This window comes from Lycium ferocissimum, chromosome 2 (assembly GCF_029784015.1).
Source record: "Lycium ferocissimum isolate CSIRO_LF1 chromosome 2, AGI_CSIRO_Lferr_CH_V1, whole genome shotgun sequence".
Taxonomy (NCBI): Eukaryota; Viridiplantae; Streptophyta; class Magnoliopsida; order Solanales; family Solanaceae; genus Lycium; species Lycium ferocissimum.
This window is the reverse complement of record NC_081343.1, coordinates 36375648-36391570: the sequence shown is the minus strand read 5'-3', so window position 1 is coordinate 36391570 and position 15923 is coordinate 36375648. Positions and strand designations below refer to the sequence as shown.

General features: G+C 31.6%; 1 protein-coding gene and 1 long non-coding RNA gene across 2 annotated transcripts; both read left to right on the top strand.

The window, feature by feature from the left end:
* Window positions 1-7893: 7893 nt before the first annotated feature.
* Window positions 7894-15686, top strand: LOC132035871 (salicylic acid-binding protein 2-like). Its single transcript, XM_059426015.1, has 3 exons — window positions 7894-8416; window positions 14716-14853; window positions 15209-15686. Exons 1-3 carry the CDS (start codon window positions 7940-7942, stop codon window positions 15488-15490), a joined length of 897 nt encoding a protein of 298 aa, XP_059281998.1. The 5' UTR covers window positions 7894-7939; the 3' UTR covers window positions 15491-15686.
* Window positions 8423-13157, top strand: LOC132035875 (uncharacterized). The gene is made up of 2 exons (XR_009409458.1): window positions 8423-12156; window positions 12857-13157. It is a non-coding gene; the product is annotated as an uncharacterized LOC132035875 (long non-coding RNA).
* Window positions 15687-15923: the final 237 nt, after the last annotated feature.

The following is a 15923-nucleotide window of genomic DNA, read 5'->3' as shown; positions in this document are numbered from 1 at the left end:
ACCGAACCCTTATGTAGGGTTGCCTACGTATCTTGTCAGGACAAGAATCAGGTCAGACGTAGTTCGGGCAGATACGGTGTTGTATGTGATTTGTATGATTTCTATGAATTGGTGGTTGTATTGAAAAGAAGTGAGGCTATGAACAAGAGTTTGAATGGAAAAAGTGTGTTCTAGAGATGGGAAGAATGCACAAGGCTGTTTTGTATTAAAAAAAATGGTAAAGTCAAAATGATGGTAGCAAAGACCGAAAATGGGTATGAAAAATAATGTGGCTGTGAGGGTGGTCGTAAAGACCAAAAAATGGGTGTGAGGGTTTGGAAAGGTTCCAAGCTCAACACAAGTCAACCAAAATTGTCCGATAAAGCAAACGAGGCGAAGAAGAATATATGTCTATGTCTATATATATGTACAACTAAAGAATGTCTAATAATATACTAAATGTGTTAAAAAAACAAATAAAGAATATGTAATATGCAAAGAGCATGTAGCAAATAAAGAATGTGTGACAAATAAAGAATGAAATTAATCCGGCTAGAGCAGTGATCAAAATTATACATACAACGGCCTAAGAATTCTAAGAGTAGATTCACCTAAGCTGATAAAGAATATTCGGACAACTGCGAGATGGCAAGTAGTAAGACTAGCCCACCAATCTCTGAAACTAAGGAGTTTGAAGAAGGTTCGGAGGAGCGCAAAGCACAACTCGCGTGCACAATGTGTGTATGTGTACGGCCAAAGACTCAATTGAAAGTGCGATGACAGTATAAAGAAAGCAGTAACATGTAGTGTCTTCAAACAAATAAGGAACACAAGTTTGGCTTTGCTCGCGTCCTTTCAAAGATAATATTGTAGCAGTTCACGATATATATTACAAGTAATAATAATAAAAATAGATAAATAATCACATATCCCTCAAGTGCTCACTTAAACTATGTCTGTTAAGGTCAAAACCTAGGTATAATCCCCAGTGAAGTCGCCATTCTGTTACGCCCTATTTTGAACGGGTCCAAGATAGTTTGCAACTTCACGGTTCTTCTAACTGGTTTTAAAAGGGTTAGAGTCGCCACCTTATTTTTAAGGAAAAATAGGAAACCTATATGTATTTGTGTGTCTACTCCATTTTTAGTCCACGAAACCTATGAGATTCTAGATAAGGGTTTTATTTACCCCGAGGGGAAGGTATTAAGCATCCCTCAGAGCCTGTCCGAAGACAGTCCTTAGACTTAGTTTAACTGAACACTAGAGGGGGATTATCTATCTGTTTATCATTATTATTACTTGTTTTCAAAATGTTATGACTTCATGAAAAGCTACACTAGGTGATAATATACTAAGTATATACAGTGTATAAAAATGTATTTATATCAATATCAAGTATTCATAAAGAATGTATAGTAAAAAAAAAGAATATATAAAAGAGTATAAAGAGAATGTACCTCGTAAGTATAAAAGTATATCTGTTAGTACAAAGAGTGTATATATATGTTAGTGTAAAGAATGTATAACTATATTAAGAATATAAAAAAAATGTAAGACTATGTAAAAATAAATATATCAAGGATATAAAGAATGTGTGTCTATGTATATTAAAAGAATGTATGTATATTAAACATATAAAGAACATATTTCAAGTGTAAAAGAGTGTACGTCAAACCTAAAATGTATAAAGAATTGTATAACTAGGTATATTAGTGCATAAAGAATGTAAAAATAATTTACGAATATTCATTGGTGTAAAGATTTTATATAACGAAATTATTCAGAAAAGTGAAGTTTATTTGACTTGTTTCTACCGTTTAGTTAAAAAGAGTGTTTGTTTAATGAATATCCTATCAAAAGAATAAGGAACAAAATAATTGTAAAAAGTATTGGTAAAAAATAAGTATAAGGAATTGTGGATAAAAAATGAGTGAAAATGTGTAATGCCTCTAAAGAATAAAAGATTTGTAAATGGACGACTTAATATTTGCCTAGCGTCAAAATGTGGATTTAACTTAATTAAAATATGTATTAGTGTACACGAAACAATATAAAATGTAAGTTGTATTAAGAGTGTATAAAGAATATAAAATAAAGGATGGACTAGTATTTTTGCCTAAACGTCAAAAGTGTGAATTTATTTAACAAAGTATTTATACCAAGTCAATTTAATCTAGTTATGAAAGTATTGACGGCCTAAGTCTTGCCTAAAGCGAATGACAATTTTAAGTTTAACAAACAAGGCGACAAGTAAATAAATATATCAACCTGTCATTCCAAAAAATAAAGTTTCCACTATACTATGAGTTTATGTTTTGTACAGTTATAAAAAAAAATGCGGAAAGTAAATACAAACAGTGATTCGATGAAGTCTTCGGGTTCCTTCCGAGTGTCGTCTTCGGGATGTATCTCCGGGTACCTGTATAAACACTTAGTAAAAGTGTTAGTAAGAGAATAAATAACTATCGAATGAATTAAAGAAATAATGAATAAACTTAAAATAAAAAACCCGTCTTTTGTACATGGGAGGCCTTGGAAATCGACGGAAATTTCTTCATCGGCCATTTGGGTTTAGTATTCGCCCAAATGAATTTAAATAAATGCGATAAAAAAGGGAAAGTGTTATTCTCAAAAGTATTTTAGCACAAAAGTCAACATGTATTTAGTAAAAGAAATGTAAAATTGAAAATGAAATTAAAGATGAAAAATGATAGTAGAAAAATTAGTTAAGATAGTAAAAGATTGGAACAAAAACAGAAAAATAATAAATAAAAAATGAAAAGTACGCAATAAGACAAACAAAATGCAAAAATCAAGAGCAAACATCAAGGCAACTAAAAGAGCAAAAGACAATTATTAACATATGAAATGGCAAAATGTAACAAAAATAGCAAAACAAAATCAGGACAAAAAAACAGAACAGCCAAATGGTTATTAGAGAACAAAATATCTAGTAAAAAATCGAGCAAGAAATGAATCGAGATGAAACAATAGAGGGCAAAACGGGAAAATGATAAATATAAAAAACATACCCAAAACAACTACGCAAAAAAATGAAAACAAAAAAAAAGAGAGAATGGCCACACAACAAAGAGACAAAAAACGCTTAACGCGTTGAAACAAAATAAGATAGGTTTGAAGAGCCATGGGGAGGTCATGGGTCGCCGGTGTTTCAAGTTTCCGATGAGATCTGAAAATAGCAAAAAACAAACACACATGTATACACACACAAAAATGCAAAAAAAAAAAAAGGAAGGAAGGAAAAGGAGGTGGATGGTTTGTTGTGGTGTTTTGGAGCAAGTAAAATAAACGGATCGTCATCCTTAGCAGGTGGCCATTTCGTTGGTTCATTTTGCTAGGGCAATGTATCATGGTGGTGACGTTAATGGAAGAGGGAAGAAAGAAAGAGAGGAGAAGTGGAAGGGGTTTGGGATGGTGTGTTGGTGGTGGGTTGATGGTTTTGAGAAGAAAGAGGCGAGAGAAAAATGGGGAAGAGAGGGGGGAAAAGGTGTTGGTGGCTATGGGTTGTTGGAGTGGTTTGGTCGGGCGTGTGGTGGTTGATGGGAGGGCGAAGAAGTGGCGAGGGAGGAGAGAGAGAGAGAAAATGGGAGGAGGTTTTGAGAAGGTTGGCGAGAGTGGGGGGCGGAAATTTGTGTTGTGAGGAGAGTTGTGTGTGTAAATGAAGACAAAGGAGAAAAAATGTTTAGAGAGAGAGAGAGAAAAAAAATAAAATAAAGTGTGTGTGTTTTATTGTCCAAAAAATATAAAGCCATAACCCCCTTTTCTTTATAATGCTCAAAAATCCTTGGGTTATTGTCCAAAAAATAAAAGGATTTCCCCTTACCCTTTTAACCAATGTATAAAAATATATCAACCAATGGATGAAGAACCCAACCCATCACCTCAAATGTCAACTTTTAAAAAGGTGACAAGACCTTGACTTGATCGAATTTTGCTCTGCGTTTAAAAAATTAATTGCTCGATTTTTCTCGCACCGACGGATCGTACTAAAATATAGTTAATTAATACATGTATAAATAAAAATGTAAGTATAAAATATAAATATTAATGTATAAGATACAAAAATGTACTGCTATAAAATAAAGAAACAATTATTAATTGCACAAAATGGTAGTATTCATTGTACATGTACAAAAATAATGATTCTTGAAAAATGACAATAAATTGATAAAATTCCTAAAATAAGGATAATCATCAATAAATTGTCGAAAAATGTAAAAATGTGTAAAAATGGTATGTCCAAGAAGTATTTTGATGTCAGTTTTTGGGAACTTCTGCACTAGTTAATGAATGAATGAAGATGTATTTGTGTTAAGTTCATTGTGTTAAAGTCTTGCACCAGTTTTGGTTAAGTATTATGCACCAGTTTTGTGTTCAAGTCTTGCACCAGTTTTGGTTATGTATTGGCACCAGTTTTGGTTATGTATTTGCACTAGTTTTGTTTTAGTATTGCACCAGTTTTAGTTTAGTATTACACCAGTTTTGCACCAATTCAGTTTTGCACCAGTTTAAGTTTTGCAACGATGTTTTGACAATTTCTTTTTTGCACGCAATATAGGACCAAATGAATGCAGGAACACAAGAATGTCTAGCCAAAACACAATATATTCATATTCATTCCATTCATAAAAGTGTGGCCACATACGTTACACGAAACCACAAAATTTGGCCAACTTTGAGAACAACCTAAACCATAATATACTACCTAAAATAGTGATATACAGTGCAATTTAAACTAGTAGAACTAAACTTCATCAAGTACAATACACAAAATGGAACCAAATAGCAAACACGAATGCTAGACCAAACACCACCATCTTCCTAGTTCTTCTTGAACGAGCCTTAGCTTCCTCAAAATCTTTAACCCTCTTCAACAATCCATAGATGACTTTACAAGCTTGCTTGGGATGCCTTGATTCATACCAATTGGAGTAATTACATCCGCCTTTAGCCTTCAAAAAATAAGCAAGAAACTTTTTGAATCAGTTACGGGGAAAAATGAAGTATAAAAGAAAGTAATGAAAAATTCACAAATAATAAAATACACTACCTCATCAGTTGCGCACGAAAAAAACCTCCTTCCTGGATTATTTGGACTCCATGAAACTTTCAATTCGCAAATACGCCCACATCGGCAAAACTCGACTCTTGAATTGTTAGCATTGTTGAAGCAAGATTATAGTTCAAAGCAAAGGGGGGAGAGAGAGAGTGGAAAAGATTTGTGCAAAAAAACGCTTAATTTGACTGGAAAATAAGAATTTTGGAGAAAAAATGGCTATGGAGTAATTAGGGTTGAAGAAGTGAATTGGGGGAGATCATAAAATGGGCCAAATATTTATTTGGTGTGGGATCCATATTATTACCATTGGGGGATTATTACCGTTGGTGTGGGTCAGCAATATGTAGCTACTTCACGCGTCTATTTCGACTGAGCTTCACGTGATGTGCCAAGCTGGCCCGACGTGTCCAAGTGGCACAGTATTAGTGGTATTGGAGGGTTCAGATGGTATTATGCTCGATTGGGGGGTCTAAATGGAATAAATGGACAAGTTCAGGGGTCTGTCGATGCGTTAAGCCTACATTCAAGTGTGTGTTGTGATAATAAACTGTGTCAGTTTATTTTTACAAGTTTCAGGTCTCATGGCTCTGGATATTGGACACTTGTGCATACATACATAAATAAACGAGTTTAAATTAAATATACTGACGCTAAAAAAAATACTCACACAATCGGGCTACTTATAAATTATAATAGCTAGGTAAATATTCAATAAACATTAATTGGTAATAAAGTAAAAATGAGAATTATCTGCTGATGCACAAGGGTGTGGGCTTGGGCATTCCGATTGGATATGAAAATTTCGGTTTGGATATTCGGTTTTTAGATTGAAGAAATTACAATCAAGATTCAATCCAAATAAGTTTATATTGGATTTGTTTTTTTTTAAGTTCGGTTTTGGATTAATCGGTTTTGATATTTCGAATTTTTGGTTTTGACTTTTGAGCCTTTACTACATGTCATAACAATTAACAACCTCAATTCATTTAATAGTTTGCTCTTTAGAATGTATAATTTTCTACCGTTAACAAGAATTGAGGCCACCCTGCTGCCCATGTCGTGTAATTCCATAGTAGACTTAATAGTATAATGGGTAGGGCCATAGAATACTTATGTATTGGACTTATTTGTAGTGAACACATATGATATGAGTAAGGCAGAATATAAGGCATAAAATTTTGAGAAAATTACACTATAAGTCACTATACAAGAATTAAGAACATAAATAGCACAACTTTTCATATTCTACAAAAAGAACACTATTTATTACATTTATAACATCTGAAAATAAATATGTGATGAATGGAAATGTCCCCTAAATCAGGGAGTGATATCTTGTTTTCCTTATTTTCATTTATCCATCATTTAATAGATAAACCATCATTTATCTCATGATTTAAGGACAAACATCTACCAACTTATCTATGTTGTTCAACCTATAAATCCTCCATCTCCTATTACTCATCCCTCCATTCTTTCATTTTATTTATAAAAAGCACAGCCTAAAGATAATTATTAAATGAGGTATTATTGTATACAATATTATTTAGTTCACACAAAAAATCATACGAGGTATATAGAATTAATTATACAAGGGATATAAAATTATTATATAAGGTATAACAAAACTTTATGAATATTATTCTATGTATAAAATTTTATTATACTACTCATTTCCTACTATGATGAATCAGAGCTACTATTTAATCCTCCATGGGTAAACAATGAAACCTGACTAGACTAGGAAGGAAGTGGAAAGAAAATTATTGTACTTACGTTCCACATCCCAGAACTGTAATTTTTTTATCCATGTATGATTAATCAAACAAGACCAGAATAAGGAGGAAGTAGAAAATTAAAAGAAGAATGCAATTAGTATAGGAGTAAAAAATCGCAAAGAAGCTATTATAAGATATATACTATGAACAAAAAAATGGGGAGATAATGGTGTGGGTTTATTATTAAGAAAAAAATCACGTCCAGATATTATTCATAATTCTACTAGTAATATTAAGAGTATAATTATAATAATGTGTATTATTAATTATACTAGCAATATTAATAATTGTACCAGTAATATTATTAATTATACCAATAATACTATGAGTATAACTATAATAAGGAATATACTAATAATTATACTAGTAATATTATGCGTATAATTATAGTAATGTATATTATAATTACCAATAATATTATAATCATAATAGCATGTTTGTAATTATACCAATAATATTTATGATTATAATAATGTATATCACTAATTATCCCAATAATATTATGAGTATAATAATAATGATTGAAAAAAAGATGAATACATATTAAAGAGAGAGAAGGTTGAAAGAAGAGAAAGAAGGGTAAATTACAATTGTAAATAAAAAATAATCATTTCTGTTACAAAATTCTTTAGAAGGGAGAAAGATAATTCCATTCAGGGACATAGTTGTTGAGATCTTTAAGCACTTTAACTTCTTGTTGAGTTGGGTGATGAGGATATCGGAGTTATTGTAATTTGTTTACAATAGAACTCTTAATTAATGTGTCATAAAATGTTAATTACATTATTCTGCTAACAATATGTAAATATTATCATATTTTTGTCTACTTACGGTTTTTTCCCTAAAATTTTGGGACATTTGTAAAATTCGTCGTGCTAAAACCGACTTTCAATCCGAAATTCATAAATTTTAAAAATAAAATTCAAAGTCCTAATCCATAATCCAAATATCCAAAAGTTTGGATTTCGGATTGGCCCAACCTATGCCTGCTCCTATGCAGAACACATGATAAAATTGGGTGAAATCATTTACACCTCTATGTTTGCTTTAAAAATCAATATCCTCCTTTAATTTTGAACAATAAATATACTCCTCACGTATTATGTCTCTTCTCTCCATGCCCACCAAACCACTATGTGGCTCATCCTATATCTCTTCTATCTTAAAGACTAAACCAAGAAAAAGAAATTCACAAGGCCTAAAAATGGCGATTATTGAGAAAGAAGGAAAGCACTTTGTTTTGGTACATGGTGCATGCCATGGAGGTTGGAGTTGGTACAAGCTAAAGCCATTGCTAGAGGCTGCAGGTCACAAAGTCACAGCCCTTGACTTGGCAGCCTCTGGCATTGATTCGAGAAAAATCGAGCAACTCCGCACACTTCATGACTATACTTTGCCATTGATGGAGTTGATGGAATCCCTTCCACAAGAGGAGAAGGTTATACTAGTTGGGCATAGTTTTGGTGGTATGAATTTGGGACTTGCTATGGAAAAGTATCCACAAAAGATCTATGCTGCTGTTTTCTTGGCTGCCTTCATGCCTGATTCTGTTCACATCCCCTCCTATGTTTTGGATCAGGTAAGTATATATACTTGGATAGTGTCATTGCATGATAATTTTTGTTCCAGGATTTAATCTAGTGTCACTTTTGTTCTTTACATATGTATCGATATATGACCCGAGCTAGACATTTGGGTTCTGTCGAACTCTGCTTCGTCTTATTTAGATCCGTCACTGGCGTAGGGAGCTCTAGTTTCCTCTCTTGCTCAATATATGTGTCATGCTATCCTATTTAGGCCTCATTTGTTTGCACTTAATGGAGGTCTTAATCTTAATCATTCAGATTCAGCCCATTAAATGCATTTGTTTTTAGGGTCTGAATTTTAATTATCCAGATTCAGCCCATTAAGTGCATTTTTTTTCCTTATAAAATCTCTTAATGAATCTGAATAGATCTGAACAAATCAGATCTGTAAGAGAGTCTTATTCCATTCAGACTCATTAAATTAATACGGTTATTCACCTTTCACGCCTCTGTTTTCTCGGCAAAAAAATCTTTCACGCCTTTCTTCTTTTCTCAGCACAAATTTCCTCTTGAACTGATGAACTTTCATAAGCACTACAAGTATATTGTATACTTAGAATTTTTTTCCATTCACAATATGTTTGGGTGTATTGATGTCTATCAACCTACTGCCTAGTATTGAGGTTTTTTGATAATATAGTATTATACCATTCTATAGTTCTGGTTGAGAAAATCAAACCCATAGGAAAAGATTAACGCACCAATCACAGCAAGCAGGTCCTTTTCTATGTGATTTTGGCATTTTGTGGTACTCTTTTCAATTGGGTCTGTACTATTAAAGCAGAGCAGGAATATTTTATAGCAAGTTTGCAGAAAGTTTTGACCTTTTTAAGAAAAGAAATATCTTTGAACTGCAAAGTTTTGAAAATTTGCTGGGAATTTTATGAGTTTTGTGCTCAATTTTGAAGTTTTACAGAGTTGAATTAACTGTTGAAGTTCGTTTTTTCATCTTAAGTAGAGAAGGGTTCTGTGTTTTTCTCATCTGGGTAAGAATTCTTGAAATTTTGTCAGCTTAGTTCTTGGTAACTATGAAAAATTATCTACTACTTTTTAAAATTGTAAGTGAACAAGATTTTGTTTAGCTGCTTGATTTTTTTTAATTTAAAAGATTAAGTTATGTTGAATTTAACCAAAAAAAAAAAAATCATGTTACCTTGTTATAGTAGTTTTTATACGGTATATAAATTTTAGTTTGCATTTCAGATAGTTTAAATTTTTTTATCAAATATAAATATTCAAAATACTATTTTCTATCAAAAAATATAAACTCACTGTAATATTTTATTGATATAGTGTAATTTTAACACGTACATTCGTATATTGAAAACAAAAAATCTTTAATGATTCGTGTTCAGATATAGAGACCACATCTTAATATTCAGATTTGCATTCAGATTTAGACATCTAAATCTTAAGACACATCTTAATATTCATATGTGTATTCAGATTCAGACATTTTAATCTTAATGAAAACAAATGAGGCCTAGTCTATCCCAGAAATATCATACTTGCTTATTTAAAATAATGTAACTTTATATTTTTTATTTTAACCTTAATGACATGATTTATAATCACACAAATATTTATAAGTTGTTTTAGAACACAAATTTCGAAAAAATCTTTTTTAAACTTATTGCAATCACACATTGTCACATAAATTGGGACTACCATTTGTGGTTCGTGAACCCTGAAAAGGAATTCCTGATTCTGTCCAAAAGAAAGGAATGCCTAATTATGTGTGAGGGGAAAAAAAAGGCTTTTATTCGTAGTGTCCATATGTGGTTTATTACTTTCGCGTGAGCACATGCTCATATTAGGCAAAGTATACAGCCTAACAATGATTTTAAAATGCGAATTCTTAACACTCTAAAACTTAATTTATTATTGTCTACTACATAGGGATCAACCAAAGAAGCCAAGGTAGTAATTATTGTTTTAGTTTAAAGCAATTTATTTACTTTTTTTTTTTAGTCTGTTTCAAAAAGAATGATATATTTTCTTATTTGGTAACAATTTAACTTTAAACTTTATCTTTCACGCTTAACGAGATAATCTATAACTATACAAATATCTTTAACTTCTTTTAGACCACAAGATTCAAAAGTCTTCTTTTATTTCTTAAACTTCGTGGCCAGTCAAACTATATCACATAAATTTAAAAAAAAATTATAATGGTAGAGGCACAAGTATGACATGGTGTGTGAGGGAGTTTTTAATTAATATTTTAATGTGGAATCCACCACTTTTTGCTCCCTCTCTCTCGCCCTTTCTCTTCCGTCTTCTCTCTCCTCTTTCCTCTTTTTTTTTTTTCTTTTTCTTTTCTTATTACGTCTTCACTCTCCTTTCTCTCTTTTCTTTCCTCTTTTTTTTTTTCTTTTTTTTTTTTTTTCTCATTTTTTGTTTTCATCAATTTTAAAACTATTTCTGTTATACTCATTAGCAAAAAAATTTAAGATATTCTCGATTTCATTATCTGTTTTTCAATTTTATCTTAAAAATTCAGTTAAACTCCAAATAAACATAAAAGAAAATAATTGGCATTAGAAAAAAAATTAAATATAAAAATTGATTGCTAAAAATGAACTTAGGATACTTCTAAAAGTAAAAACACCTTGAAAATTTATTAGACTTCTTTTTTCTTTTTTTTTTTTTTTACTTTTCTTTTGGTACATATTCAATTCAGAGTTTCTACATTATGTACCCTCGAAATCCAAAATTTTAAGTGTCATCAAAGTAAATCCTAAATCTAGGAGTATTAAAAGTTGGTTTGACCGATAAACTTAACCAAAAAAATTGTTATGGGATAACCGATATCAAGTTATTGGGTAATGATTTTTGATAATTTTGTAATTTTTTTCCTTGACTGCCAGTTCGATTTTCGATTTTTAAATTTACATTAACGGTTAAACCGATAACCAAAGGTCTTATTAAAATTACATTCTTAAGTATATTTCAGTGAAATTTCTCTGTGAAAGATGTGGAAGGCCAAACCAATTGTGATTGAAGATTTTGCTGGTTTAGTTTACCGGTTAAACTTATTTTTAATACTCTTAGATTTAGGATATACTTTGATGACACTTAAAATTTTGGATTTCTAGGGTGCAAAATGTAGAAACTTTGAATTGAATATATACCAAAAGAAAAAGTGAAAAAAGGAAGTCCAATAAATTTCTCGTGGGGTTATTACTTTCAGAAGTATTCTAAGTTCATTTTTAGCTATTAAAATTAAATTAAATTTTTTTCAACTGTCAATTACTTTCTTTTAAACTTGTTCGGAATTCAACTGAATTTTTAAAATAAAATTGACAAACTAGATAATGAAATCGAGAATATCTAAATTTTGTTTGCTAATGTGTAAAATAGAAATAGTTTTAAAATTGATGGAGAAAAAAAAAGGAAAGAGGAGAGTGAAGACGTAAGTAAAAGAAAAAAAGAAAGGACAGAGGAAAGAGGAGAGGTTGAGATGGGTGAGAGGGAGCAAAAAGTGGGGGTTCCACATATAACTATCAATTAAAAATTTCCTTACATACCATGTCATACTTGTGCCTCTACCATTGTAAATTTTTTTCATAAATTGGGACGGAAGAAGTACTATTATAGCAAACGTCCATTTCATGATAATTAACTAACAAAAATTACCGTTTTTTTAATTTCTATTTCTGTAAATGGGGGCTTGGGATGGGGAAAATACCATTGCTGCTGGATACATTTTTGGCATCTACTATCTAGGGGTGTTCATGGTTCGGTTTGGGTCGGTTATTGGTTAAAACCATAACCAAACCAATTTAGTCGGTTTTTAAATGTCTAAAACCATAACCAAACCAAGTAAAATAATAACCACCGATTTGGTTATTGTCGGTTTGGTTCGGTTTTTCAATTTATGACTAGCCGTGACAATTCAAATATTCTCTCTACATTCTTCAAATTTCTTGTAGGGCTCTTTTTCCTCACGGCCCACAAGGGCTAACTTTCACGCATAACGAGGGAAAGACATGCTCACAAGCAATGTAAAATGAAAAGAGATAGTAGGATTTTTACTTTTTACCCTTATGCTTACGACTTATTAGAGTTGAGAGCTTGGATTGTTGGACTTGGACATATTCTTTTAAGACGTGGGCCTTAAAAATAAGTAGACGAAAATTAAATTAATAATTAAAAGGTATAAAATATCTTTAATTATTTATGAAAAGTTAATATTATACATATAAATAATTATAAATTTTATGTATATAATTATCGGTTTGGTTCGGTTATTTATTCGGTTATTTTTTACTATAACCATAACCAAACCAAATATTATCGGTTTTTCAAATTTAAAACCAAACCAAACCAAACCAAACCAAATGTCGGGTTTTTTATTCGGTTTGGTTAAATTTTCGATTTGGTTTTGGTTTTAACCAAAACTGTGAACAGCCCTACTACTATCAATGCAGATGAGGTAGAAAACAACTCGACGTTACATCATTATTTCTACACGTTTCGCCAATTGTAGCAGTTTTTTGAAATGTCGACCGAAAACGACTGATTCAGAAATCCAATATCTAGATCTTCAATCGACTTTTGTCCAATACAAACTATGTGGAACTGTTTTTGTCATTTTCTTTCTCACAGGCTGAAAAAAAGATTACTCCCTTCGTCCCAAAATAAATGTGACCTTAGCAAAAATCATACTCATTAAGAATTCAATAAGTACAATATAGAGTTTACTAAACTATCCCTTTTTATTAGATTTTTTTTTTTAAAATTGAGCAATATTAAAGAGAACTACTTCTTTAAGGCTAAAGGCATAGTTGGAAATATTTGCTAATTTTTTTCTCGAATTTCTATGGTGACACTTATATTGGAACTGAAGTAGTTATATTTTGTATAGTAAATGCCACTAATTTGCTTTATTTATCGATAGAAACAACAAAATCTGGTGACACAAGTGATCGGACATTGGCTACAATGTATTATCAGTTCTATAAGGAAATACAAGTTGTTGGAAAAAAATCTATAAATTAAGTTTATCCACTCCTCATTAAAACCAAGTTGTTTGAGGATGAAGCATACAAAAGGCCATAACACCTTGTCACAACTATGGTCATATACAGGTTAATAGCTACTCCCTCCGTCCCATAAAGATTGTCTTCCTTTTCTTTTTAGTCTGTTCCAAAAAGATTGACACTTTTTTATATTTAGAAAAAAATTACCTTTATGAGATGATTTAAAGTCATACAAATATCTAAGGTTGTTTTGGACCACACATTTTAAAAGTTTTCCTTTATTTCTTAAACTTTGTGTCAAATCAAACTAAGAAAATCTTTTTGGGACTGTGGGAATACTATACATTACTCTCTTTTCTAGGTTTGTCAAAGTTATTCACAATCTCTTGATTCGGTAATATGTTCTCATTGATAGACTTTTCCTTGCAAATCCACTTTGGTTAAGGAGATATATAACTTAGGTAGAATATAGTTAAGTCTGGCATTTGCCAGTTTTACAATATTTTTCTAGATATTGCACAAATTAGAGACACATGTCCATATCTGATTAATAAAAGAGAGACATGCATATTTGATTTTCCTTTTTGCCCTTTTCAGCCACATAAAAATATCCTTTTATTGATGGGGTAGTAAATCCACACAAAAGCTGATCATTTAGCCAATTCACTTTTCTGATAATTGTACTCCCTCCGTCCAAAAAAATTGTATTAGTTCGACTTGGCACAGAGTGTAAGAAATAAAGGAAGACTTTTGAAATATGTGGTCCAAAACAAGCCTTAGATATTTGTGTGCTGTAAATCATCTCATAAAATTAAATTGTTTCTAAATATAGAAAGGTGTCAATCTTTTTGAGACAGACTAAAAAGGAAAAGAAGACAATCTTTTTGGGACGGAAGGAGTAGTAATTTTGACAAATGACTAGAACCGTGAATAATACATGAATCTAAAACTATACTCCCTCCGTCCCAAAAAGATTGTCCTCTTTTGACTTCAAGACAAAGTTTAATAAATAAAGGAAGATTTTTGAAATGTGTGGTCCAAAACAAGCCTTAAATATTTCTGTGGCTGTAAATCATCTCATAAAGTTAAATTGTTTCTAAATATAGAAAGGGGACAATCTTTTTGGGACAGACTAAAAAGGAAAGAAGAACAATCTTTTTGGGACAAAGGGAGTATATGTTTTTGAAATGAGGAAGTCAGATGTGATTAATCTGTTCATTAGAAAGAAAAACAACACATTTGTTATGTATGTTGATTGTGAATGATTGCTTCACTTATAAACCCAATTTTAATGTGATTTTCTAAAGTCACTTGAGCGGACGCCAGCAGAGCATTTGTTGGACACCCAGTTTTTACCATATGGTTCCCCTGAAGAGCGACTGACATCCATGGTTTTTGGCCCCAAAGTTTTGGCTTACAAGCTCTACCAGTTATGCTCTCCTGAGGTAAGCTTTACTCTGGAAAAACATAGTAATACATCTTTTTTTTTTCTTTTATTGGTGAATGAAATAGCATATTATTTAGGATATTTAATTTAAATATACAAACAATATAAAAATCTTTATACTATTAACATGTTATAAGATGTTACTTTAGTCTTCCTAAATTTTCAAATTACCTTACTAGTTACTACAGACAGTTAACTATTATTGTATGTTAGCTTAATCTAATAATGTTAAAAAAGATACAGTGCCAAGGAACAAATGTTAAACTCAATTAGTTATATACCCTCTACAAAAAGATCATTATTTTTTCCTTTTAAAATAAAAGTTGTATCACATTTGAATGATAATGTGCTAGGATCTTGCATTAGCATTATCATTGGTGAGGCCAAGCTCTTTGTTTATGGAAGATCTGTCAAAGGCCAAGTATTTCACAGATGAAGGGTACGGATCAGTAAAGAGAGTTTACATAGTGTGCACAGAGGATAAAGTCATACCAGAAGAGTTCCAAAGATGGCAAATTGACAACATTGGTGTTACAGAAGCAAAGGAGATTACGGATGCTGATCACATGGCAATGCTAAGCAAGCCCAAACAACTTTGCGCTAGTCTCTTGGAGATTGCCCATAAATACAACTGATTTCCACATATTTTGTCCTCGTCTCCTGTCAAGATCTCAACTCCTCATTTAGTACTATTACATAACTGGTTTGAGTAATTATTCTCATGTCAAGTCTCTTTAGATGGAGCATGATTGTGCTGTTTTTCTATATATTCAAGTGTGTGCTGAGATAATTAAAATGTACCAATTCTTGTACGCCGCTTTATTTTTGCAATTTTCGGGTCTCATGGCTATGCATTTTGGACACTTCTGCACACACACTACACCAAAAGAGTCTTTTAGTGGCAATATATTTTCCTTTTAGCGCAATAGTTATTGCCACAGAAACATTTACCAGCAATTGGTTAATGTCATTAGATTCAAGGTCGCTAAAGCCTTTAGCGGCATTTATTGTTAGGGCTAAAGTTTGGTATTACCGGTAATAATTGATTCTAGAATATAATTAGCGGCA

What these genes read in the sequence shown, in the direction of transcription:
- LOC132035871 (XM_059426015.1), top strand. Translation starts at nt 7,940, where the DNA reads ATGTCTCTTCTCTCCATGCCCACCAAACCACTATGTGGCTCATCCTAT. An exon ending in CCTCCTATGTTTTGGATCAG is followed by an intron (nt 8,417 to 14,715) that starts GTAAGTATATAT and finishes GATTTTCTAAAG; the next exon opens with TCACTTGAGCGGACGCCAGC. An exon ending in ACCAGTTATGCTCTCCTGAG is followed by an intron (nt 14,854 to 15,208) that starts GTAAGCTTTACT and finishes ATAATGTGCTAG; the next exon opens with GATCTTGCATTAGCATTATC.